This window comes from Podarcis liolepis (assembly GCF_965112155.1).
Source record: "Podarcis liolepis genome assembly, chromosome: 2".
Classification (NCBI taxonomy): Eukaryota; Metazoa; Chordata; class Lepidosauria; order Squamata; family Lacertidae; genus Podarcis; species Podarcis liolepis.
In genome coordinates, this window is record NC_139555.1 from 34,535,699 (window position 1) to 34,562,603 (window position 26,905).

Consider the following 26,905-nt stretch of genomic DNA (forward strand, 5'->3'; position numbering starts at 1 on the left):
TTTTTAATCTCATTGGTCACTGAGATTACACCTTTCACGTTTAGATGCATGACCTGCCACACATCCAACGACTCGAAAGTCCACCTCCAGTAAATAAGTGCTGGAAGAAATTGCAGTTGTATGAAGGTAACTACTGTTTTCCTCCAGGTGATATTCTCTGCTGAACAGACATACGAACTGATGAAATGCTTGGAAGATGTGATGGCAGCAGAATCGAAAAACCAGAAGCTCCAGGTAATCTTGTCCCAGACCTTGGCTTCATATCACACTTTGGAGGGAAACTAATCGGTCTCCGGTTCATAAGATAACACTATGCTATGGACCTTGGTTTGTTGCTCCTTGGAGAAGGAATAAAGCAGGAGTCACCTGCATGTTCACAAACTTATTAACTATGTTTCACCATGGTGTGTGAATGCAGCCTCGTCCTTTTCCTTGAGCCCTTGGAGAAGTGCAGAGGGCTCAGAAAAATGACCTAAGTTTTCTCTCACATGTGGCGTAGCTTGAGAAAAGGCTGAAACAGCAGAGGAAACATCTACGGATCCCCGTAGCCTAAGAGTGTTTTATGAAAAGAAGGTTTGGGCTCAAGGTAGAAAAATGGAAGAATTCATAGCAAGTTACATGATATATGGCTGTTTCTAGCAGGTTGGAACTTAGCCATTTTAGAACAAGAGAAAGAAACTGAGACACTTGGTTCCATGCAATCCTATTTTCTGCGACTGTAGTCATAGCCCCTTGAAAGATGCTTCCACGTATTGAATGCAGACTAACTGGAAGCGGTTTCTTTCCCAACAGCCATAAAATAAGCTGACAAAAGAATGCTTAGTAATGTGTAAATTGCAGCTCACATACAAAATATCAGTTTAAATGGCAGTAGATTAGCATATTTCAGGGATGGGGACCCTCTGGCCTATTTCGGACCACCACACACATCAGCCTTACACCTGACACGAAGTTTGGGGCAGATAAAGGCAGGGCTTGGCCTCATTAAATACTGTCAAATTGGTGACCTCGTAAGATTCTTTGTGTTTGCAGGAGGATGATGCTGAGACCATGAAGGTGGAAATGCTGAGAATTGGTCTAGCACGAAACCTTGCACGAGCCATTGTCAAAGAAGGCACGTTGGAAGAATCATGAGATCACTTTATTGGAGCGGCTCACAAACTTTGCGTCAATTACTTACTGTACATATCATGGCTGTTTTTTCTAGGAATAAATGTCATCTTTTGCACTTTTCTTTTTAAAATTGCCTTTTGTAACATAAAACAGTGGAAGAGGAAATTCCTTTCTCCAGTGAATTCAATGGAAATTGAGCTTTCTGCTCTCCTAGACTTCAACAACTTAAGATTACTTAAGGTAAGTAACCTCCTAAAGTGACCTAATAATCAACATCTAGATCTAGTCCATTTGATAATCTAAAACCAACCCAAATCTCCATTCATGCAGAATCGAGGAACAAAAATTATTTAAAACTTTTCTTACCCAAGAAGCAGCTTGTAATTCTAATTTGCAGGCACAGAAAATTTTCAGCATCCTTGCTTTCACCTCATTCCACTGAATGAAGCTGTGCAGCTCAGCTTTTAAAATAAACCACACAACTTTCATCCAAGCCCCCATCTCCTAAGTAGCAGCCAGCCTGAACTCTGAGCATTATTTAATCACAGGATGCTTCTGCTTTGTGGAAGGATCTGGTTTTATTCTGACTATTGTTCTTAAGAGAAACAATACTATGCGGTTGAGTCCTAGGAGGTGGGGGGTGGGGGGAACACCCCACAGTATTAACTGGCAGCAAGGCAGGTGAAGCAGAGTAGAGAAAGCAATTTTATTGAACGTGCAGAAAAACAAGTACTTCCGAGACATATTTACAGTCTTTTGCGTGTTTGGTAGGAAGCTGCAACTTCAGCCTATGAACAAGTAACATTCATAAATAACTTCTGAAGCTTCTAACAGTACATTTCCACACAGTGAGACGACGGGATCTTGCTACTGGGCTTGGGCAGCATGGGTATGGCAGCACTGCTGACATTGAGAAAGCACTTGTGCTTCCTCCCTCGCCCCTGGTTTCCTCAGTGAGAGAGAGAGAGAGAGACTTGCTCATAGGCAAGCTGTTGCAGTGAAACCTGCTCTCTACAGATATGCTATGGCAGCTGGGCAGACTTGCAAAGCAAAAACAAGACAGCAGAGAGACTGAAATACGGGAGAGGACCAGATCAAGAGGCAGAAGAAATGCCGCCCTGTTCTCAGCCGCTAAACATAGCGGACGCTTTCCTCCCAAGTCTCTCCTTTTGTTCATATGGACCATGTCTGTCCCTTTCTGGACAGTTCCAAGTCTACACAAGTCTGAACCCTCCCAATAACTGCTGAAGCTCTTTACGCTGCAACAGATTAGGTTGCACTGCCTATAAATCCTTAGCCCAGTGAGTACCCCAAGCCTTTGTAGGAGACAATTGTTCCAGGTCGCCGTTAAATCTCTTCCGTGTTAAGTACAAGGTGTCCAGAAAATTAGAACGGCTGTTTGTAAGACTGGCTGAGCTTTTAAGAAATGTAATTAATTCAGCTTAAGCCAGATTTCCACCTTCAGATCAGAGTGGCAAGAAGTACTTAAAATTACACCTAGCAATTCTTAGCCTACTTGAGTTTTAATTTTTTTTCTAAACAGCCTTTTTTCTTCATAACCAAGCAAAATGATTAGTTCAGGACAACTGTTTTTTTGAAAGGATATTTCAGATCAAAAATAATTGTAGTAGATCAGAGGAAGTGACTACTAGACCCAAAGCAGTGATATTCACTTTATGGCTTACGTGCCATATGTTGGACTATTAGTCCGACTGACTCAACACAGGGATCTCCTCCTGGAGACAATTGCACTTAACCACTTAATATTTGGAATGAATAAAATACAATATAATCAACTCAGCACATGCATTGTCATGGCTTCTGTTTCCCCTTATCTGTAGGTCTGGTGTTTTCCTATAGCTCTATGTACATTGTATAATTCCTAACTACTAATACTGCCTTTGAAAGAAGAATCAAGGTCTTGGCTGCATCATTTCCTACCTTTGACCCTGATCGACAGATGCACCAAGAATGGATGCCCTCGCTTTCTCCCCAAGCTCCCCACTTGAACAATGGACAAACTGTGCCTTTGTGACTCTCTCATGGTTTTTACTGCCCCCCCCATGGAATATAGTTGTTGAATGCTGAGGGGAAACCGACTGTAGAGCCATGTGCGTCCAAAATGTAGCAGCTGCCTAGAAAGCGCACATTGCAGAGTCAGCTGGAAGTATAAAATCAAAGGCAGCAGATTGAGAGCTATGTGTTTTTACGCTCACATGTGGCATGTATAAAATAATACAGCTTGTTATTCACCTGTATGAGCTGTGCTGGCTTTTGGGGTAGATGTTGCCTTACAAAAGAAAATGGGAGTGTCAGGTCATGGCAGAAACCTCCCCTTGTGGAGCTTGTGTTTATTACCCAGCAAGCCTGCAGGTGGTCCTAAGTTCTGGCACCAAGGAGGTAAAAAACAAAACAAAAAACCGAGCACAGGAACATCTGTTAGGGCTCTGCCCCAAAGAAACTTACGAAGGCATCATAGCCCTTTGTAGACATCTGGCCAACACTGAGGGAAGAGTGCTCCGTTTCTGCTTACGAAGCTCACCAGAATGATCAGATTTCAAGTTTAGCAAAGTGGAAGATAGAACCGGATTGGCCAAAGTAAAGAAACCGTCCAGGCCTCTACTTGTGGCTGCCTACACAAGTTCATGCTCTGTGTTCATGCCCCCGACTGCTTCACCCCAGAGTGCAGGAAACATTCTGGACTAAAGCTACAAGTGGAGTGGACAGGACATGTTAAACAAAGCTCACTATCGCTGCCGGATACCACTTGCGCCCTTTCCATTTCACATTCGTTCCAGTCCCTTTGGGGTGCCTCTGGGTCATAGGTTTCCCCACTGCTCAACCGGGGGGAACTGATCCACCTCCCCCACTTCTGTGCTGGGCTGGTCTCCTAACGCGAAAGTCAGTCGGTACCTCAGCCTCACCTTCTCCTGCAAGGAAGAAGGAAACAACATAAAGCTGCAGTCAAGAATACAGAGTAGAAAGACGAAGGAGCCTGGAACGAGGTTGGCGCGTGCCACGATGTTATCTGTGCACTAGCAGGGCTGAGTATTAGTTTGATACTTTACGAACCGGGGCAACGAATTGCTGGAAAGAGAATAATGCACAAATCCTATATCCAGTTCTGTCCAAAGTTGTAAAGCTGAAAAACGTATTAGGCAGAAGAAAAGCAAGCATTATTGAACATCCTTTCATATTCCCTAAGTGTGGCAGTAGGCAGAAAAGAAATCTGCTGATACAACAGTATAATACAGAATTGTAGAGAGAGATACAGTAGTACCTCATTTTGCGACCGGGATCCGTTCCGGAGCCCTGGTCGCTGACCGAAAAGGACGCTTGACAAAGTGCCACGTCTGCGCACGCAGTGGTTTATGCTTCTGCGCATGCGCGAGCGGCGAACCCAGAAGTAACCCGTTCCGGTACTTACAGGTTTGCCGCAGACGTTCGACGGAACGGGCGCTCGACGAGGCGGACGCTAGACGAGGTACCACTGTATGTAACTCTCCATCTTACAAGTAGAGCCGTAGCTCTAATTCTCAGACTATGGACTGTGCAACACAGCTATTTCAAGGAAGATGCAAGATGTGCACCAGTCTTTCCCCCTTTGAGAGTCACTAATGAATAGTGACTTCTGCTTGTGCAATGGCACCATGCCCCCCTTCTCCTGCACACACCCTACATTCCCCAAAATTGGCAAGGGGGGAACCCCCAGAAAAGTACAGGGGGAAGAGGAGAACTGCCTGCCTGGCAGACTGAAATGCTTTGCCCGAGGAACCTTAGTATGATGTTGAATTCCTCCTTTCAGATCAGTAACATCCTAGTTTCTAGAAAACAGCACTTTTATCTTCCACCAGCAGTTGGCCAGATGATTATGGTAGCTCTCCAGAAGAGCACAAAGGGTATGTAGGCTTCCCTATTCGCTGTTGTCACTTGGGACTCAAATTTTAACTCCCTTGGAACATGGATATCAGAGCAAAGGGGTCCGTCTACTGCAAGATCACTCTCAACTCTGCTCAAGACGACCATGAGCAGAAACAGAACATTTGATCTAAATGGTCTAATTGTGTAGAATATGGCAATATCCCTTCTCTAAGAAAAGGTGGAGAAATTGTGAATGCAAGTCTTCTCACCTTCCTTGGATTTGCCAGCAACATGACCTGGGTGACAGCAGCTGGTGGCTGGATGGGATTGAATGGAGCTAGCTCTGTCCCCGAAGGTGGCTGCAACTTCACTTTCATGGACTGCGGATTAAAAAGCAAAGGAGAAAATCTTAAGAGAGCGGTGGTTTGTGCAGAAATAATAGTCACGTTGCATCACTGAACACAAATATATTAAGGGAAGCGGGCGTGATTACCGAGCACTGACTAAACCATAAAAGTAAATATTTGTCTAGTGGACTTAACCGGATGGAGACACTAACTGACACCTTAATTCTAAACTCACTACATGAATGCAAGCCCCATGAATTTGGTGGAATTTAATTCCACCCAAAGATGCTTAGGGCCGAGGCCTAAGACAGTAGCTTGCAACAACTACCCTGTAATGTTGCAGCAGATAAAATATGCTTCTCCATAGAATCAGCTGGAAAGTAAGTCTGGTCCCAACAGGATTTGCCTGGATGAGAAGCTCTTTTCTCCAGCAACAAGAGGATGCTGGTCTCTTCCCCTATTGGTGCTTGAGAACGGCCATCTTGGTACCTTTGGCACTGCTGCTTGTAGCACAATGTTCTTGATGGGAAGGGGTGCTGTGTTTAACATCGAAACCACCACTACCAACACATCGGGCCGCCCAGGGGGGCACTCCTTGGCAAAATGCAGGAGGATGCGCAAACCGTTCTTGTCATAAGCCGTCACTGGAAGAGCGCTGCCTGCAAGGGGGAGAAGGTGCTTACATGACACAACAATACAAGTGAAATCCTGGGAGGGCACTGGGCTATGCTTGGAATGCTGGGAGCTGCGTTAAGATAATCTGCAAAGCCTCTATTCTGAACAAAAGCGTCATCTCTAAAGTGGATGCTTATGAGATGGTCCCTAAAAGTAGGTGTAAAAACCTCCTGACTTTCATATATTTCTGTTTGGGCAGATTTTGCCCCAGAGAGAAATAAGTCCGCTCCAGATATACCAGTGTCCTCAGTCCTTGAAAGGTTAATTATACACCTTCCTTAGATGTGATCCTTGTTCCAGCCTGGATTGTATTCTGGCAGGAAACCTGGGATATTGCACTGTAGTCTAACCCACACATCCTGCTAGTCCCACTAGAAGATAGGAAGCCATTTGAGGCAAATGTGAAGAAGATGTAGCAGGTGAGACCAACACAGCTGGAGGCTTACAGGCTCCCCATCCCTGCTTAAAGCAAATACCGGCTAGCAGTTTTCAAAGCTTTTCCTTTCAACCATAAGATCGTTCTCGCACTAAAAGCTTGAGGGAGGGGGCCTAATAGGGAGTGGAATGGAGCCGTGCAGAGTCCCCCCCCCCCCCACTCCTAAAAGACTTCAGGACAATAGCTTGGGTTTGTAAAAAAATTATTCCTAACTCTCCAAATTATGAAAATAAGGAGGCTTTGATTGATTGATTGATTGATTGATTGATTGAATTTATATTCCGCCTTATACCTGGCGGCCTTAGGGCAGCTCACAGAACAAAACCAAAACACAAAACCACTATACAATCAAAATAAAAACAAGACCCCAATAACCCCCCCCCCCCAAAAAAAACCCCAGATTTTAAAAGGGCATGAACTAAATGAACTGAAACATGCAATCCAGTATCAGGAGTAAGCAATAAAAAATATTTGTGATGCCTACTTGGTTTAATGGACTCCAGTGGGACGTGAACGTTGCCCAAGGAGATCTCGGGTCCTTTCAGAGGACTTCCTTGCTGCTGGAAGGAGGCTGGCTGGAAGAGGGGGCTTCCTGACCCGACAGGGCAGCTGCCTTGATATGGAAGTGGAGGGACTCCTGGAGCTGCAATGGGCAGCCCTGAAGCGGATGTAAGAGGTGCAGCAGCAGCAGTGGGCAATGCAACTCCACCAGGGAACACAGATGTGCCTAGGTTTGCTTGAGCTGAAGGTCTGGAATGGAGCAGAAAACAAATGCAGGTTAAAAAAGAAAATGAATGCAAAGAAACATACTGAATGTCTCTGGTACCTAGTCTGCACCTACCACCCCCCACCCCCCGACTGCTCTGCATAAAGCACTTGGAGTGAGCATGTGTAACTGCTTCCTCCTACAAATAGCAATTGTCCTTTGAAAAGCCAGTGTTGCCCACCACTGCCTGGTTTTGTGCCCTGCAGATTGATGGGGCTGAATGAAGAAATGAATGCGTTCTGCATTAACATGGGGAGAAGCAGATTAGTTAGACTGGCCACATGACCTGGAAGGCAATCTGTGGACAAATACCAGCTCCCTTGGCCTGAAAGCGAGATGAGCGCTGCAACCCCATAGTCACCTTTGACTGGACTTAACCGTCCAGGGGTCCTTTGCCTTTCTTCTTCTTCTTTTACACAAGAGCAACTGGGTGAGGAACTCTGAGCTGTATTTATGCTAATGACCAATCAGCAATCAGCATTCAAATACTACACCCAGGGGGTTAAACTGGCTCTTTAAAAAAAGGGGGGAAGTATACTGGTACCTCTGGTTGCGAACGGATCCGTTCCAGAGGCCCGTTCGCAACATTAAGGAACGCAACCCTCAGCGGCGCATGTGCGCGACAGCGAAACCTGGAAGTAACCCTTTCCAGTACTTCCGTGTCGCCGCGGGACGCAGCCTGAAAAAACGTAACATGAAGCAAATGTAACATGAGGTATGACTGTAGCTTGAGGCTGGAATTCCTCTGAAACTGAGAGGCACAAAGTACTGCACTCAGGGCAAATCCAAGTTCCCATTTGCAAGCCCTCACTTTGAGGGGAAATGCTTTTGTCTCAATCCGACCCGCGGACGATTCAGGAATCGCGTGTTTTTACATTAGTAGAATGTGTCCTTTCATTTAAAATGCACCTCTGGGTTGTTTGTGGAGCCTGCCTGGTGTTTTTACATGAGTGGAATGTGTGCTTTTATTTAAAATGCATCTCTGGGTTATTTGTGGGGCATAGGAATTTGTTCATTTCCCCCCCCCCTTCAAAATATAGTCCGGCCCCCCACAAGGTCTGAGGGACAGTGGACCGGCCCCCCTCTGAAAAAGTTTGCTGACCCCTGGTTAAGCAAATTGGAAAAGCTTTTAAAGATCATTTGCTGCTCCTGCCTGAGGGGGTTTGGTTGGGTAAAAAGATAAAACTATAGTCATCTCATAGTTTATACCAGGGGTAGGGAACCTAAGGCCCATGGGCCGGGTCATTTAACTGGCCCACAAGCCGCCCCCGAACCGAGCTGCCCACTTGGTGAGCCTCCACGTGCTGCGCTAAACCAGCACGGCACGGGGACTCGCTTCCGCAGCGCCAGAAATCACATCTGCGCAGACGCTGGAAATCGTGTCTGCGCTGAGGCCGGAAATCACAGCAATCTGGCCCACAGAGGGATCTCCACTGGAGAGAACCGGCCCAGGCAAGGTAAACCTTGCCGACTCCTGGTTTATACCTTACCTGAGGGTTGTTTTCTGGAATTTCGTTCCACTACTTCATCTTTAGTAACAAAGAAGCTCTCATAGGTCCATTTTGGGAAGGGTGCTTTCTTGGTCAGTCATTTCCAAGTTGCTACAACTGCTGGTATGCCAGGAGAAAAAGAAAAAAGGAAGCATCCTGCCCTGGCTCTGCCTCTTTCTAATCAGCCCCTGTTGAGATGGAGAATTCTGCCTTGGCTGTACAGCAGGTAGGACTGGCTCATTCCAAATCGCTCAGAGAGGCAGCAGAATTAGCTGCCCTTAGAGGACGCTCTGTCTGTAAAGTTTCTCCATTCAGGCTGTGTGTTGTAAACAATGACTCCTGAAGAAACATGGGATGGAGGAAAGGTTCCTTTGAAGGCAGGCCTTCTAAAAAATGAAGCTAATTTGAAGAGTTAAGAATGAAGTGTGCCTCTCCGTTCAATTCAGGGGAATACATGTGACTTGATTATTAGAAGTTTAAGAAGCACTGTTCTCAATTCCAGGAGGCAATTCCATTCACAACAGCAGGTTTTGAGTCTATAGAATACTTGTTTGTAAGAGGATGGCATGTTGAAGTAACAATATGTACACATTGATGGTTCGGAGCGGTAATAATCTTCCCACCTATTTCGCCCCCTCTAGATTTCTGAAGGAGTACTGTGAAAGAGGCTGTTTTTCAGATTTGGATCTTATTGACAACTTGGGACCATCCATGCTGCTTAGTGATCGGCTGACATTTCTTGGTAAGAGCTATTTCTTACAGCCTCTTTTGAAAAGGAACGACATGGTGCGCTGGGCGATGACACCACCACTTGAGGAAAGGGGACTGAAATTCATTTTGCAGTGCATGCGTGAAGCAGTGCAAATTCCACATCTCGGAACAACCAACCATGAAACCAGTTGTTACAGCCTTGCTTAGCTGGAGGACATAACAGTAGTCTTATCATGAGTAACTAGACAGACTTTCTAAGACGTTTCCTCTTTACGTCACAAAGGGCATATTTGTTTTTTTAAAAACCACAGGAAACAAATGCTTCCAGGTGTGGTAACACTAATGTTGCTGGCTTGTAGCTCAGACAACCACAGGAACGGATCCTTCCTCTGTGGGCCTTGCATCAGTGTGATGGCAAATTGAATTGAGGTTTTCTTATTGATAATCCAGTGGAGGTTTCAAGGATTCCAGGGAAGTAATAAAATAGGATAATGTGGCTGGATCTGGCAATATGTACCGTATTTTGCGCCCCATAGGATGCTCCGGCCCATAGGACGCACCTAGTTTTTTTGGGGGGGGGAATAAAGAAAAAAAAATTATTTCCCCCCCAGGTGCGGGGCTGGAAGAACCAGGTCGGGGAACAGTGGGAAGGCACGCTCTGCCTCCCCGCTGTCTCCCGAGCTTGTGGGGCTGGCGATGGGGAGAAGTGCGCTGATCCCGGGACTGCAGGCAGCTCTGCGCCGCCATCTGGAGCGGGGCGGGACTTCGCCCCTGGCTCCCGGTGGCCACGCAGAGCTGCGCTGATCCCGGGACTGCAGGCAGCTCTGCGCCGCCATCCGGAGCGGGGCGGGACTTAGCACCCCGCTCCCAATGGTCGCGCAGAGCTGTGCTGAGCTGGGGACTGCAGGCAGCTCTGCGCAACCCTCGGAGCCGGTCTCCCGAGGGTTGCGCAGAGCTTCCTGAAGCCTGCATTCACCATAGGACGCACCCAGATTTCCCCTTCATTTTTGGAGGGGAAAAAGTGCGTCCTATAGGGCGAAAAATACGGTAACTACTGATTTCTTTTTCTTAACAGAAATAGTTAGAGGGAATGTGACACAGCCTAATCATTTTCCCAGCCTGAAGGCACTTTGAAACTAGATAAATTAATCTTTCAAATGCCCTGGGTACAGAAGTGCAGCCATATAATGCTGAAGTTGGCATCAGGGTGAAATTGAAAACAGAAACCATCTTTAACTTCTGAGTTTCTGCCTGTGTTTTCATGTTCTTATTTAGCTTCTCTAAAACTTTAAGGTCTTAATAAGATTTTTTTTGCTTACTCAATGAAAGGTGAGATTTTCAGGGCTTTAAAAGCTGGTCCAGTTTGCATCAATAGCTGCAAATACTTTTTTAAGGCTCCCTGAGGTGTAGTGATTGTTTTCTCTCTTTCTCAGCCTTTGCTATCCTGGTGACTTCCAGATGTTTTGACTGGCAGGGTTGATGGGAGTTGTAGCCCAAAATATCTGGAGGGCACCAGATGTTGGCAAAGCCTGCTGTGCATTATGGAAACAGTTCGGTAGCAATTGATCATGATTTGTTCCATTGACATGAATGGGGCTTAATGTTAGTAGTTGTTGGTTGCAACTGCTTCCTTTACTGGATCGCCACCAGAAATCTCAGCTTCCCTAAACGACCAAGATGCTAGGTGGCCATAATGCAGTTTTAATGGCTCACTCTTAAGAAATGGCTTTGCAAGCTGACGGTGTGCTACCCTGAAAATGTGACAGGGCTGAATTAATGTTTGGATACAGGGAAGTACCGGGAATTTCATCGGATGTATGGCGAGAAGCGGTTCTGTGCAGCGGCTAAGCTGCTGTTGACATTGATGACAGCTCGTATTGCTCCTTGCTCCTTCTGGATGACCTTACTCACTGATGCACTTCCGCTCCTGGAGCAGAAAGAGGCAAGTGTGATATTTCCGAACAGTAGAAATACCTGCCGGTGGTGGTGATGGTCTAAGGAATGTCCCCACTTTCCTGGGAAAACTAATCACTTGACAGGGAAGCATGTGACCCTGTGCTCCCACCCTAAGTAGCTTTCAACAAAAGCCCAGAGAGCGCCAGAGCTGTATGGTTGTGAAGATTCACAGTGGCAGCAGGTAGGCAGCCAACTGCACTCTGTGTAATTGCTAAAACTCCGTCTAGTGTTCGCAGGGGAGATGGATGTGTGACCTTCCTCTTTGATCATCTGCTTCTTCAAAGAAACAGACTCATTACTTTAGCGTTCCTGCAGATGGGTTCAGTTAACCTTGATACTAAGCTGTAAGTCATGAAGTTTCCCCTGAGGTTCTCTGCCAATTTCTCAAGGGCTTGTATTTCAGTAAGCTGGTTAACTCTGAATCCTTTTCAGTTGGACAAAAATGGAAATGGTGCTCTACAGAAATCAGTTGGTCTTGGTCTACAGCACCCAACCATCAATTTGCAACACTTTCCCTAAAAGCCACAACCAGGCTGAGGAAACCAAAGTGTAGATATTCAGCTTTTTAATCTCATTGGTCACTGAGATTACACCCTTCACGTTTAGATGCATGACCTGCCACACATCAACGACTCGAAAGTCCACCTCCAGTAAATAAATGCTGGAAGAAATTGCAGTTGTATGAAGGTAACTACTGTTTTCCTCCAGGTGATATTCTCTGCTGAACAGACATACGAACTGATGAAATGCTTGGAAGATGTGATGGCAGCAGAATCGAAAAACCAGAAGCTCCAGGTAATCTTGTCCCAGACCTTGGCTTCATATCACACTTTGGAGGGAAACTAATCGGTCTCCGGTTCATAAGATAACACTATGCCATGGACCTTGGTTTGTTGCTCCTTGGAGAAGGAATAAAGCAGGAGTCACCTGCATGTTCACAAACTTATTAACTATGTTTCACCATGATGTGTGAATGCAGCCTCGTCCTTTTCCTTGAGCCCTTGGAGAAGTGCAGAGGGCTCAGAAAAATGACCTAAGTTTTCTCTCACATGTGGCGTAGCTTGAGAAAAGGCTGAAACAGCAGAGGAAACATCTACGGATCGCCGTAGCCTAAGAGTGTTTTATGAAAAGAAGTTTTGGTCTCAAGGTAGAAAAATGGAAGAATTCATAGCAAGTTACATGATATATGGCTGTTTCTAGCAGGTTGGAACTTAGCCATTTTAGAACAGAAAGAAACCAAGACACTTGGTTCCATGCAATCCTATTTTCTGTGACTGCAGTCATAGCCCCTTGAAAGATGCTTCCACGTATTGAATGCAGACTAACTGGAAGCGGTTTCTTTCCCAACAGCCATAAAATAAGCTGACAAAAGAATGCTTAGTAATGTGTAAATTGCAGCTCACATACAAAATATCAGTTTAAATGACAGTAGATTAGCATATTTCAGGGATGGGGACCCTCTGGCCTATTTCGGACCACCACACACATCTGCCTTACACCTGACATGAAGTTTGGGGCAGATAAAGGCAGGGCTTGGCCTCATTAAATACTGTCAAATTGGTGACCTCGTAAGATTCTTTGTGTTTGCAGGAGGATGATGCTGAGACCATGAAGGTGGAAATGCTGAGAATTGGTCTAGCACGAAACCTTGCACGAGCCATTGTCAAAGAAGGCACGTTGGAAGAATCATGAGATCACTTTATTGGAGCGGCTCACAAACTTTGCGTCAATTACTTACTGTACATATCATGGCTGTTTTTTCTAGGAATAAATGTCATCTTTTGCACTTTTCTTTTTAAAATTGCCTTTTGTAACATAAAACAGTGGAAGAGGAAATTCCTTTCTCCAGTGAATTCAATGGAAATTGAGCTTTCTGCTCTCCTAGACTTCAACAACTTAAGATTACTTAAGGTAAGTAACCTCCTAAAGTGACCTAATAATCAACATCTAGATCTAGTCCATTTGATAATCTAAAACCAACCCAAATCTCCATTCATGCAGAATCGAGGAACAAAAATTATTTAAAACTTTTCTTACCCAAGAAGCAGCTTGTAATTCTAATTTACAGACACAGAAAATTTTCGGCATCCTTGCTTTCCCCTCATTCCACTGAATGAAGCTGTGCAGCTCAGCTTTTAAAATAAACCACACAACTTTCATCCAAGCCCCCATCTCCTAAGTAGCAGCCAGCCTGAACTCTGAGCATTATTTAATCACAGGATGCTTCTGCTTTGTTGAAGGATCTGGTTTTATTCTGACTATTGTTCTTAAGAGAAACAATACTATGCGGTTGAGTCCTAGGAGTGGGGTTGGGGGGAACACCCTACAGTATTAACTGGCAGCAAGGCAGGTGAAGCAGAGTAGAGAAAGCAATTTTATTGAACGTGCAGAAAAACAAGTACTTCCGAGACATATTTACAGTCTTTTGCGTGTTTGGTAGGAAGCTGCAACTTCAGCCTATGAACAAGTAACATTCATAAATAACTTCTGAAGCTTCTAACAGTACATTTCCACACAGTGAGACGACGGGATCTTGCTACTGGGCTTGGGCAGCATGGGTATGGCAGCACTGCTGACATTGAGAAAGCACTTGTGCTTTCTCTCTCCCCCCTGGTTTCCTCAGTGAGAGAGAGAGAGACTTGCTCATAGGCAAGCTGTAGCAGTGAAACCTGCTCTCTACAGATATGCTATGGCAGCTGGGCAGACTTGCAAAGCAAAAACAAGACAGCAGAGAGACTGAAATACGGGAGAGGACCAGATCAAGAGGCAGAAGAAATGCCGCCCTGTTCTCAGCCGCTAAACATAGCGGACGCTTTCCTCCCAAGTCTCTCCTTTTGTTCATATGGACCATGTCTGTCCCTTTCTGGACAGTTCCAAGTCTGTACACAAGTCTGAACCCTCCCAATAACTGCTGAAGCTCTTTACGCTGCAACAGATTAGGTTGCACTGCCTATAAATCCTTAGCCCAGTGAGTACCCCAAGCCTTTGTAGGAGACAATTGTTCCAGGTCGCCGTTAAATCTCTTCCGTGTTAAGTACAAGGTGTCCAGAAAATTAGAATGGCTGTTTGTAAGACTGGCTGAGCTTTTAAGAAATGTAATTAATTCAGCTTAAGCCAGATTTCCACCTTCAGATCAGAGTGGCAAGAAGTACTTAAAATTACACCTAGCAATTCTTAGCCTACTTGAGTTTTAATTTTTTTTTTTCTAAACAGCCTTTTTTCTTCATAACCAAGCAAAATGATTAGTTCAGGACAACTGTTTTTTTGAAAGGATATTTCAGATCAAAAATAATTGTAGTAGATCAGAGGAAGTGACTACTAGACCCAAAGCAGTGATATTCACTTTATGGCTTACGTGCCATATGTTGGACTATTAGTCCGACTGACTCAACACAGGGATCTCCTCCTGGAGACAATTGCACTTAACCACTTAATATTTGGAATGAATAAAATACAATATAATCAACTCAGCACATGCATTGTCATGGCTTCTGTTTCCCCTTATCTGTAGGTCTGGTGTTTTCCTATAGCTCTATGTACATTGTATAATTCCTAACTACTAATACTGCCTTTGAAAGAAGAATCAAGGTCTTAGCTGCATCATTTCCTACCTTTGACCCTGATTGACAGATGCACCAAGAGTGGATGCCCTCGCTTTCCCCCCAAGCTCCCCACTTGAACAATGGACAAACTGTGCCTTTGTGACTCTCTCATAGTTTTTACTGCCCCCCCAATGGAATACAGTTGTTGAATGCTGAGGGGAAACCGACTGTAGAGCCATGTGCGTCCAAAATGTAGCAGCTGCCTAGAAAGCGCACATTGCAGAGTCAGCTGGAAGTATAAAATCAAAGGCAGCAGATTGAGAGCGATGTGTTTTTACGCTCACATGTGGCATGTATAAAATAATACAGCTTGTTGTTCACCTGTATGAGCTGTGCTGGCTTTTGGGGTAGATGTTGCCTTACAAAAGAAAACGGGAGTGTCAGGTCATGGCAGAAACCTCCCCTTGCGGAGCTTGTGTTTATTACCCAGCAAGCCTGCAGGTGGTCCTAAGTTCTGGCACCAAGGAGGTAAAAAACAAAACAAAAAACCGAGCACAGGAACATCTGTTAGGGCTCTGCCCCAAAGAAACTTACGAAGGCATCATAGCCCTTTGTCGACATCTGGCCAACACTGAGGGAAGAGTGCTCCGTTTCTGCTTACGAAGCTCACCAGAATGATCAGATTTCAAGTTTAGCAAAGTGGAAGATAGAACCGGATTGGCCAAAGTAAAGAAACCATCCAGGCCTCTACTTGTGGCTGCCTACACAAGTTCATGCTCTGTGTTCATGCCCCCGACTGCTTCACCCCAGAGTGCAGGAAACATTCTGGACTAAAGCTACAAGTGGAGTGGACAGGACATGTTAAACAAAGCTCACTATCGCTGCCGGATACCACTTGCGCCCTTTCCATTTCACATTCGTTCCAGTCCCTTTGGGGTGCCTCTGGGTCATAGGTTTCCCCACTGCTCAACCGGGGGGAACTGATCCACCTCCCCCACTTCTGTGCTGGGCTGGTCTCCTAACGCGAAAGTCAGTCGGTACCTCAGCCTCACCTTCTCCTGCAAGGAAGAAGGAAACAACATAAAGCTGCAGTCAAGAATACAGAGTAGAAAGACGAAGGAGCCTGGAACGAGGTTGGCGCGTGCCACGATGTTATCTGTGCACTAGCAGGGCTGAGTATTAGTTTGATACTTTACGAACCGGGGCAACGAATTGCTGGAAAGAGAATAATGCACAAATCCTATATCCACTTCTGTCCAAAGTTGTAAAGCTGAAAAACGTATTAGGCAGAAGAAAAGCAAGCACTGAACATCCTTTCATATTCCCTAAGTGTGGCAGTAGGCAGAAAAGAAATCTGTTGATACAACAGTATAATACAGAATTGTAGAGAGAGATACATTAGTACCTCATTTTGCGACCGGGATCTGTTCCGGAGCCCTGGTCGCTGACCGAAAAGGACGCTTGACAAAGTGCCACGTCTGCGCACGGAGTGGTTTATGCTTCTGCGCATGGTGCGATTTAGCGCTTTTGCGCATGCGCGGGCGGCGAACCCAGAAGTAACCCGTTCCGGTACTTACAGGTTTGCCGCAGACGTTCGACAGAACGGGCGCTCGACGAGGCGGACGCTAGACGAGGTACCACTGTATGTCACTCTCCATCTTACAAGTAGAGCCGTAGCTCTAATTCTCAGACTATGGACTGTGCAACACAGCTATTTCAAGGAAGATGTAAGATGTGCACCAGTCTTTCCCCCTTTGAGAGTCACTAATGAATAGTGACTTCTGCTTGTGCAATGGGACCATGCCCCCCTTCTCCTGCACACACCCTACATTCCCCAAAATTGGCAAGGGGGGAACCCCCAGAAAAGTACACAGGGAAGAGGAGAACTGCCTGCCTGGCAGACTGAAATGCTTTGCCTGAGGAACCTTAGTATGATGTTGAATTCCTCCTTTCAGATCAGTAACATCCTAGTTTCTAGAAAACAGCACTTTTATCTTCCACCAGCGGTTGGCCAGATGATTATGGTAGCTCACCAGAAGAGCACAAAGGGTATGTAGGCTTCCCCATTCCCTGTTGTCACTTGGGACTCAAATTTTAACTCCCTTGGAACATGGATATCAGAGCAAAGGGGTCCGTCTACTGCAAGATCACTCTCAACTCTGCTCAAGACGACCATGAGCAGAAACAGAACATTTGATCTAAATGGTCTAATTGTGTAGAATATGGCAATATCCCTTCTCTAAGAAAAGGTGGAGAAATTGTGAATGCAAGTCTTCTCACCTTCCTTGGATTTGCCAGCAACATGACCTGGGTGACAGCAGCTGGTGGCTGGATGGGATTGAATGGAGCTAGCTCTGTCCCCGAAGGTGGCTGCAACTTCACTTTCATGGACTGCGGATTAAAAAGCAAAGGAGAAAATCTTAAGAGAGCGGTGGTTTGTGCAGAAATAATAGTCACGTTGCATCACTGAACACAAATATATTAAGGGAAGCGGGCGTGTTTACTGAGCACTGACTAAACCATAAAAGCAAATATTTGTCTAGTGGACTTAACCGGATGGAGACACTAACTGACACCTTAATTCTAAACTCACTACATGAATGCAAGCCCCATGGATTTGGTGGAATTTAATTCCACCCAAAGATGCTTAGGGCCGAGGCCTAAGACAGTAGCTTGCAACAACTACCCTGTAATGTTGCAGCAGATAAAATATGCTTCTCCATAGAATCAGCTGGAAAGTAAGTCTGGTCCCAACAGGATTTGCCTGGATGAGAAGCTCTTTTCTCCAGCAACAAGAGGATGCTGGTCTCTTCCCCTATTGGTGCTTGAGAACGGCCATCTTGGTACCTTTGGCACTGCTGCTTGTAGCACAATGTTCTTGATGGGAAGGGGCGCTGTGTTTAACATCGAAACCACCACTACCAACACATCGGGCCGCCCAGGGGGGCACTCCTTGGCAAAATGCAGGAGGATGCGCAAACCGTTCTTGTCATAAGCCGTCACTGGAAGAGCGCTGCCTGCAAGGGGGAGAAGGTGCTTACATGACACAACAATACAAGTGAAATCCTGGGAGGGCACTGGGCTATGCTTGGAATGCTGGGAGCTGCGTTAAGATAATCTGCAAAGCCTCTATTCTGAACAAAAGCGTCATCTCTAAAGTGGATGCTTATGAGATGGTCCCTAAAAGTAGGTGTAAAAACCTCATGACTTTCATATATTTCTGTTTGGGCAGATTTTGCCCCAGAGAGAAGTAAGTCCGCTCCAGATATACCAGTGTCCTCAGTCCTTGAAAGGTTAATTATACACCTTCCTTAGATGTGATCCTTGTTCCAGCCTGGATTGTATTCTGGCAGGAAACCTGGGATATTGCACTGTAGTCTAACCCACACATCCTGCTAGTACCACTAGAAGATAGGAAGCAATTTGAGGCAAATGTGAAGAAGATGTAGCAGGTGAGACCAACACAGCTGGAGGCTTACAGGCTCCCCATCCCTGCTTAAAGCAAATACCGGCTAGCAGTTTTCAAAGCTTTTCCTTTCAACCATAAGATCGTTCTCGCACTAAAAGCTTGAGGGAGGGGGCCTAATAGGGAGTGGAATGGAGCCGTGCAGAGTTCCCAACCCCCCCCTACACTCCTAAAAGACTTCAGGACAATAACTTGGGTTTGTAAAAAAAATTATTCCTAACTCTCCAAATTATGAAAATAAGGAGGCTTTGATTGATTGAATTTATATTCCGCCTTATACCTGGCGGCCTTAGGGCAGCTCACAGAACAAAACCAAAACACAAAACCACTATACAATCAAAATAAAAACAAGACCCCAATAACCCCCCCCCCAAAAAAAACCCCAGATTTTAAAAGGGCATGAACTAAATGAACTGAAACATGCAATCCAGTATCGGGAGTAAGCAATAAAAAATATTTGTGATGCCTACTTGGTTTAATGGACTCCAGTGGGACGTGAACGTTGCCCAAGGAGATCTCGGGTCCTTTCAGAGGACTTCCTTGCTGCTGGAAGGAGGCTGGCTGGAAGAGGGGGCTTCCTGACCCGACAGGGCAGCTGCCTTGATATGGAAGTGGAGGGACTCCTGGAGCTGCAATGGGCAGCCCTGAAGCGGATGTAAGAGGTGCAGCAGCAGCAGCAGCGGGCAATGCAACTCCACCAGGGAACACAGATGTGCCTAGGTTTGCTTGAGCTGAAGGTCTGGAATGGAGCGGAAAACAAATGCAGGTTAAAAAAGAAAATGAATGCAAAGAAACATATTGAATGTCTCTGGTACCTAGTCTGCACCTACCACCCCCACCCCCCATCTGCTCTGTATAAAGCACTTGGAGTGAGCATGTGTAACTGCTCCCTCCTACAAATAGCAATTGTCCTTTGAAAAGCCAGTGTTGCCCACCACTGCCTGGTTCTGTGCCCTGCAGATTGATGGGACTGAATGAAGAAATGAATGTGTTCTGCATTAACATGGGGAGGCAGAGTACCTGCCTGCCAAAATCCCTCTAAGTAAAATCTCCAGCAGCATGTCCATGAGATGCCACAAAGGATGTCCATGTGGGGCAGGTACTTGGCTCAGTCAAAAAGTGTTTGCTGGCCCCACCAGTCAACCAATAGCAAAGCCCTGTGCAAAGTTACCCACATGGCTATCGGGCCTTTCACTTCTTTGCCTTGCAAGACCCAGCCATCAGCTCATCAGTTGCGGTTTGTGGACTGTGCCTTTGCTGGCATAGCCTCATTTCAAACACGGCATGCGAAAGGCAAAGTCATTGTGCTCTCAGGTGACCGAGAGGTGGGCAGCCCTGGGGTGTGGGAGAAAATAGTGATCTGGCCAATTGGCCAGATACAGTTCCCTGCTCCCGAGGTAGAAGAGGTGTCCAAATCTTCTGCCCTGGGGCAGAAGCATCCCTTCATTCAATCTGCCCTTGATGTACGGCAAAGGCGGAGAATCTGCAACTCTTCCCATGTTAAGATTACAGGTCCCATCATCCCTGACCACTGGCCATACTTGCCGGGACCAATGGAAACTGAAGTCCCACCTAAGAGCCAGGGAAGAAAATCTGATTCATAGCAGCAATTATTTCCAAGCAGAAAGGAGGAGAAAACCTTACCCTTTGCTCTCGTCCAGATGTCCTATGGGATCCATGTTGTGCAGATCACCACTTCCCATAGCAGAGCCCAGGTACCCAGGGGCACCTGACATGGCATTGGACGGTCCCAGTGGTGCCGCAGCAGAGAATATGAAAGGGGCTGAGGTAGGGGCAGGCTGTGGGGCTGTGAATGTGGAGGCAAGAGAGGCTGACGTTCTACCCGTGGGCTGTGACAGGGCAGGGAGAAGAGGTGAGTTACAGGCAACGGAAGCTGGTTTTGGGTTCAAGAAGTCCAGATCGACTGGTTCATTCTGCAACGGAGGAAACAAGTGAAAAACGGTGCTTTGCAACACACTGATAAATGTTTAACTTTCCTCCTGTTGTTATTCTCACTTGCTGTATTTTACTATTTAGCAGACACACAATGACTGTAAATTCAGAATTTAAAAAAAACACCACAATTTAAAATCAGAAAGTCAACAAAAATGTGGCCGAGACATATAAAAATGTGTCAAGTAAATGCTGGAAATGTAAGCAGATAGAAGGGTTGTTCCTCCATCTGTGGTGGACGTGTAAAAAATTGAAAGGCTTTTGGGAAATGATAGCTGGTGAAGGCAATAAGGTATTAGTGTAACTGGTATAATGCAAGCATAATAATGAAAGTCGGGGTGGGGGTGGGGTGGCATGCCCTAAAAGGGAGTGAGAACTTAAGGCCAGAAGCAGGACAGATCACAAAAGGCACCACCTCATTTCAGTCTAAGAAAAGCTGTTGAAGGTGTGTGTTGGGAGAAAGAGGGAAGCTAATTTCTCCCCCTGGGAAAGGCAGGCTTGTCTTTATTGGTACAGTACATCCCCTCATGATATTACAAGCTAGAAAATGAAAGCAATGTTCAGCCCGGGACAGATTAACATGCATTACCAATCCTCTGGCTTACAGAGCATCAAAAAAGGATAACATCTTGGGAGTGCAAAATTATTCACACTGTCAAAGTGCAAAGTACCTGGAACATGTTCCATTGGCTGCTCTCAGGAGCTTCTTTTGCTGCAGTGGGAGCTGGGTCATTCAGGCCTAAGCACAAAACGACATTTTAGGGAACAAAAGGAATAGGCAAGCAAAATGCGTAAATAAGGGAACAATCCCAGCTGAACCAACATTAAACTATTCAACGGATTGAGATGAGAAAGATCCACCTGAGTGCAAATCCACCCTCCATATGGTCACTTCTGAACTTTGCTCCATTCTGACTGTAAGGCAGATTGATTTTATTATGTAACAAGCCAGCGGTAAGCGAGCTCTGCATTCTATATTCATTCATTCATTCATTCATTCATAGTTCCAGCGGTTTTTTAAAGGAGTTACTCAAGGGTACACAGTACCAGCACCTCTTTGTTGTGGCATTTACTGTAACAACTTCATGGTGAGGACCGGCACCTATTTTTCTAGGGGGGAAAGCACTGCTTGGTACTTAACATGCCTCCTTTCAAGGCAAAGCCCTCCCAAGGCGGCATTCAAAAGATAATTAGGCTTATACTCTGAACATTTGTTGTTGTTGTTGTTGTTTAGTCGTTTAGTCATGTCCGACTCTCCGTGACCCCATGGACCAGAGCACGCCAGGCACTCCTGTCTTCCACTGCCTCCCGCAGTTTGGTCAAAATCATGCTGGTAGCTTCGAGAACACTATCCAACCATCTCGTCCTCTTGTCGTCCCCTTCTCCTTGTGCCCTCCATCTTTCCCAGCATCAGGGTCTTTTCCAGGGAGTCTTCTCTTCTCATGAGGTGGCCAAAGTATTGGAGCCTCAGCTTCACGATCTGTCCTTCCAGTGAGCACTCAGGACCGATTTCTTTCAGAATAGAGAGGTTTGATCTTCTTGCAGTCCATGGAACTCTCCAGAGTCTCCTCCAGCACCATAATTCTTTGGCGATCAGCCTTCTTTATGGTCCAGCTCTCACTTCCATACATTACTACTGGGAAAACCATGGCTTTAACTATACGGACCTTCCTGAACATACTAGAGCTAAATCTCTGGATGTTCTTGCTTTCCCTTCTGGCGGCTTCACCAATAGCAGCTGGCTGCTGTAAGGAGGGGTGTGAGGCACGATGGAGGGGTGTCCAACTTCTGCAACTTTTCAGATGGTGCTCTTCCTCCTGTTCAGTGGTATCTCCAGAACAGGTAAGGTTAGATAATCTGGTGATTATCTAATGTTTATTAGATGGATTTCCCCTAAATTGATTTCTGAACTTTGACTTTTAATGTTATTCATGTTTTTATACTATATTTTATGCTGCTTTTACAATTAAGTATTTTAAATTTGTTGTTAGCCGCCCTGAGCCCGGTTTTTGAATAAAAATCACCTGCCTCAACCTGCCGGTTTGTATAAATAAAAATTTATTATAATTTATTATGGACATGCCACTCTCTGTAGCTCTCAGTGATAACCCAGTCCAGTAAATTCAAGTGGAGGGACTTTTTTAATTTCTTTCTGGGGAGGTGAAGCCCTTAGGAAAAGGCGAAAGATTTGTATGATCTGAAGAGAAGCCAGAAACCTTCCACAGCCAGTGCACCCAAACCACACCTGCCTTACCTAAGCACAGCAGTTCCTCATCAAGCAAAGAGATGGAATTGGCTGAGCTCGTCAAGAGAGCAGAAGTGGCTTCTGCCTGGCTCGACGAACGACTCCGGGAGTGACCGATGGTCTGAGGGGGAGGTGGTAGGATGGGGATTTCTGACGAGGCTGGAGCTGGAGTTAATGTCGGTGCTGGTGTCAATGTCGTTGGGGGAATCGGTGGTGGCGGAGGCGTACTAGAAATGTCCAGTCCCGCCAAGTCAATGAGTGTACTGATGTTAACGGAAGAATCACTTCCTGCAGTGATGAGGAGAGAACATAAAATAGGGCAACGGATGCATACAAACAATATAACAATATAACATATCCAAATCAAGGAGGGCAGTGGTGGTGCAAATGCCTAGATGCTGCTGAGAATAGCATCGGTTTTCAAATTCTCCAGGCTATGCCTCCTGTAGTAAACCTTCAAACATGAACTGCCGGTCCCTCAAGCTTCCATGAGTGTGCACACCATTATCCTTAAGATACCCAGGTCCTAAAAAGTGACCACTTTTGCCCAAATTTATTGACTGACACCCTTGCACAGTGTTCAAGTAGACACAACGGACAACACCCAGTGATGTCCAACTCCTTCCTTAACAGAAACCTACTTGCACAATGGGATGTCAGATTCCTGCTCTCCAGAGTGGAGTTTTGAGGCAGAGGGAGGAGAAGCTAGAAGCCTCATTGTGTTGAGTGGCCATCTCACCCAAGGGGCCAGGTTTCATTTCTGAGAAACTGCTGTACTAGGGCAGAATGTATTATGAGTTCTTTATGTAGGTAAAGGACACCTGGATGGTTAGTCCAGGACTCTACCCAAAGAGGGTACAATATTTTTCTTTTTTAAAAAAAAGGACACTAAAGAGACAACAAAGGAAGGGGAGGGACATGGAAGCAGGAGAAACACAATCAGACTTTATTAAAGTATGCCTCTCTGTGTAAAAAAAGAAACAGACTTCCCCTAATTTTATTAAGACATTCAAAACAGACTTTTGGCTGCATTCAGCTCTTTCCATTGATAGTACGAACTGGGAGCTCTTGGCCATTTCCTGGGCCATTTCTTCTCTCTCTCATCTTAAAGAAAATGATTGATTGATAATTAACAATGCTGTGATAATCCCCCATATTCTGATGTAGATCAACAGGGCCACCTGGGATTCTTACCCCCTGCAGTTAACCCTAAATGGTGAGCTATTCGCCTGCAATGTCTCTGAATATATATGCTCCACCTAAGCCCTTCTAAACAATGGCCTGACTGGTCTGAACTGGCCAGGCCTTTTGTAATGTAAGTTCAGAGTAGTTAGGGAGGCTCTTGGCAATTTTCTGGTTAAGAGATTGCTGACATCAGAGATGGGGCTTATTTTTCAGCTGGAGCCAAACAATGATCCCCATTAGAAAGGAGGCAGCTTTTACCTGGCTCAGATTCCCATGTGAGCGTTTACTCTCAGTCTTTGTCTTCCTGGAAACCTGATCAGGAATGCAAAGATGCTCCCTCTTAGAACCTCTCAGCTAATCAATGTCTGTTACCAACAACTAAACACCAACTTAGCATCACCTGTAGCTTTCTGCATTTAATTTCCTTCTGACCACACTGTTCCTTCTGACCCCTGCAAAACCCCCATACGTTTATACATTCACCTATAACTCAGGATAGCATTTCATGAATCTTCAATGGGGATTTAGTGCAGCTGGGGGGGGGGCCCTCTTTCAGCGAGCCCCTTTGAAGGTGCACTTTCACGGGCAGAATGTTTTTGAAGTGGCTCACCTTGAGCCTCGCTTTGTCTGTTTGCAGGTGCAGTTTAAATCCAAACAGGCCTGCAAATGAACTTCAAAGGGACTTGCTGTTAACGGCTGATCAGCTGGCATCATAATGATGTCAGGTGACTGACAGCTGGGCAACCGTTGCCCACCTGTCAAAGTTGGCCTGCAGAGGGTGGAAGTCAGGATCCAGCTCCCTGCCCCTGTTGTAAGTCAATGGTTTCACTCTGGAATCCTTTGTTCAAGAAAGGCCACTTGACAATCATGAACAGAAGGGCCCCGGAAGCTGAAATGTTCTCCCTCTCCCCTCTGAATATGTGCCCTTTCTGGTGCCAGTTTTGCATACACTTTTTCTTTTGCATAGAGGCCTCTTCAGACACTACATATATATATATAGGTACATAGAAAACATTTTATCTATACCCATAAATCATTTCTGGGTATATGTGTCAGTGTTAATCTCAGAAGCAGACCTGTGGAGCTCCCCTATGAAAAACCACTTTCATTGCAGCTGGCCCTGCACAGATGGATCTTGAAGGAGCAAAACATATCCATGCTGAGATATCCTGGTTCCACCCCCACCCACTGCTTCAAAGCACACTGTATGTATCATATAAGCAGACTGAATCATCTTAGAATTGCCATTTCTCTTGTCTAAAATAGAATGATCAGATAGTTGTAAGAAGACACCAGCATCCTTTTTGGAGGCTTAAAGACAATTGTGTTGCCATTGAACTGGGGCTAAAAGTCTCTGCTAAATTCTTCACCTTGGGATTTGATTACGGTGAGCAGCAATCTAGAAAGGAAGAGTTGTTATTTGTAAAAAGACTTAACAATTTAGAACAAGGGATTAGGAAGTACTTATGTATTGTAAGTGACATATAATTTTAAGATTATGCAAAAGCTGGGAAACATGATATTTCATAGAAGGGCCGGTGTTGCTCCTGAAAAATATGACTCACCATCTGTTGGAGGCAGCCCAGGAATATCCACTTCACCGTTGACGACTTGCCCCTCAATAATTCTTTTATAGGTATTTATTACGCGTGATAAGTTGTCACTAGCCTGCAGGATGTCGCCTGTAACGGAGACACAAACAGTAAACTACCAATGTAAATAACTTCATCTTCAGCAATGCTTTCTCAGGCTAGGAACGGGACCAGCTCATTTGATTTAATTCATTTCCACGACAAAGAAATCCACCCACCCCTAACAGCACTGCCTTTGTAGGTGCTGTGGTTATATGCTTCTCTGGCTTTCGCCACATCAATTTCTGCTATGAATATTTAGGATTTATGTACACGAAGGAAGATTTGGTGGTTGGGGGAGGGCCATAGCTCTGTGGCACAGCCCTGGCTTTCCATACAGTAGATATCTGGTTCAATTCCTGGCATCTCCAGGTACGTCAGAGAGAAACTCCTGCCTGAAACTTTGAGAAGCTGCTGCCAGCCAGTGTAGACAATATTGATATAGATGGACCAGTGGTCTTACTCTGTATAAGGCAGATTCCTATGATATATATCTGATATTCTAAGCAACACCACTGACTTACCTATATGGATTATAGATTTTCAGCTGACATTATAGGTAATATCCAGACTTTTAACCACCTATTAAGGCAAAAGCATGTCCCAGTTTATCTCCGGTCTTGCAAAGAAAAACTTATTGTTTTACCCAGAGTGCTGTCATTATCCTCTGTCTCACTGGCCAGTTTGAATAATGTCCGCCTCTTGGTTTCACATCTGTCATAGAGCTCCTGGGGAAGGGTGGGGAGAAGGTGAGAGATAGGTGCCAATGAGTCAAAATGGACATGTGCAATCCTTTGTACAGAAACCTCATTTAAAGGTAAAGGTAAAGGTACCCCTGACCATCAGGTCCAGTCGTGACCGACTCGGGGGTTGCGGCGATCATCTCGCTTTATTGGCCAAGGGAGCCAGTGAACAGCTTCCGGGTCATGTGGCCAGTATGACCACTGGCGAACCAGAGCAGCGCACGGAAATGCCGTTTACTTTCCCGCCGGAGCGGTAACCTCATTTACTTATGCACAAAAGCCCAAGGCATCACCACTGCAAAGGCTTGGCACAAGATTTCGATACAATATTGGTAGTCCAAGATGTGGACACTTGTGCTAACAGAAAAATTGATGCAGAGACATTGAGTCATAAAGGGTGAAAGCAAGAGAGAGATATTTGCCAACACTTTTAAACTTATGTAGCGGGTCAGAGAGTGCTGTGCAGACACCGCTCACTCAGAAGAACTTCTAATGGGCATTATTACTATGACACCTTTTGTCCTGAATTGCTTCTGGTGCCTGAGGAGCAGTTGGTGTTACCTGAGTGTAAACGACTGCCTCTGGCTATTCCTCTTTCATGTTGGTGATAGATGTGCACTGTATTCTTATAGTTATGCATTTTTGGTTGTTGTTGTTTTTAATGCAATTAATGTACCCCAATGTTGTATACCTGGAAAAAGACTTCTTGAAAATAACCAGTAATCATTAAAAGTCTCATTTGTTTTCCTCAATTGTCTTCTCCTTAGCTGAGTGATGCTGTCAGT

At 45.4% G+C, this 26,905-nt stretch overlaps 4 protein-coding genes across 12 annotated transcripts in view; 2 read left to right on the forward strand and 2 right to left on the reverse strand.

Annotated features, from left to right (window-relative positions):
* Positions 1–1,228, forward strand: part of NUP85 (nucleoporin 85) — a 22,150-nt gene extending 20,922 nt beyond the window's left edge. Inside the window, exons 18-19 of the mRNA XM_083487168.1 lie at positions 148–234; positions 1,033–1,228. Coding sequence (XP_083343294.1) covers positions 148–234; positions 1,033–1,134 — 189 coding nt within the window. The 3' untranslated portion in view covers positions 1,135–1,228. The remainder of the gene's footprint in view (positions 1–147; positions 235–1,032) is intronic.
* Positions 1,126–8,727, reverse strand: LOC310701008 (ADP-ribosylation factor-binding protein GGA3-like; the record flags this gene model as incomplete). Its single annotated transcript, XM_083490969.1, has 5 exons — positions 1,126–4,043; positions 5,244–5,354; positions 5,811–5,980; positions 6,917–7,182; positions 8,723–8,727. 5 exons carry the CDS (start codon positions 8,725–8,727, stop codon positions 3,933–3,935), a joined length of 663 nt encoding a protein of 220 aa, XP_083347095.1. The 3' UTR covers positions 1,126–3,932.
* Positions 8,728–9,275: 548 nt separating this feature from the next.
* LOC310699486 (nuclear pore complex protein Nup85-like) lies at positions 9,276–13,141 on the forward strand. Its single transcript, XM_083487396.1, has 4 exons — positions 9,276–9,430; positions 11,190–11,341; positions 12,064–12,150; positions 12,946–13,141. The coding sequence occupies exons 1-4, from the start codon at positions 9,283–9,285 to the stop codon at positions 13,045–13,047; spliced, it is 489 nt and encodes a 162-aa protein (XP_083343522.1). The 5' UTR covers positions 9,276–9,282; the 3' UTR covers positions 13,048–13,141.
* Positions 13,142–13,711: 570 nt separating this feature from the next.
* Positions 13,712–26,905, reverse strand: part of LOC310699477 (ADP-ribosylation factor-binding protein GGA3-like) — a 29,662-nt gene continuing 16,468 nt past the window's right edge. For all 9 annotated transcript variants that reach the window (XM_083487376.1, XM_083487374.1, XM_083487381.1 and 6 more), the window contains 9 exons: positions 26,024–26,105; positions 25,312–25,428; positions 22,571–22,849; positions 20,988–21,055; positions 20,008–20,297; positions 18,834–19,102; positions 17,745–17,914; positions 17,178–17,288; positions 13,712–15,955 (listed from right to left, as the gene is read on the reverse strand). In XM_083487376.1, the coding sequence (XP_083343502.1) occupies positions 15,845–15,955; positions 17,178–17,288; positions 17,745–17,914; positions 18,834–19,102; positions 20,008–20,297; positions 20,988–21,055; positions 22,571–22,849; positions 25,312–25,428; positions 26,024–26,105 (1,497 nt within the window). In that variant the 3' untranslated portion in view covers positions 13,712–15,844. The remainder of the gene's footprint in view (positions 15,956–17,177; positions 17,289–17,744; positions 17,915–18,833; positions 19,103–20,007; positions 20,298–20,987; positions 21,056–22,570; positions 22,850–25,311; positions 25,429–26,023; positions 26,106–26,905) is intronic.

Bases quoted from the DNA above. Each gene is read 5' to 3' on its own strand.
- LOC310699486 (XM_083487396.1), top strand. From the start codon at position 9,283: ATGGTTCGGAGCGGTAATAATCTTCCCACCTATTTCGCCCCCTCTAGA. The intron at 9,431-11,189 runs GTAAGAGCTATT...GTTTGGATACAG, and splicing joins TGATCGGCTGACATTTCTTG to GGAAGTACCGGGAATTTCAT. The intron at 11,342-12,063 runs GCAAGTGTGATA...GTTTTCCTCCAG, and splicing joins CGCTCCTGGAGCAGAAAGAG to GTGATATTCTCTGCTGAACA.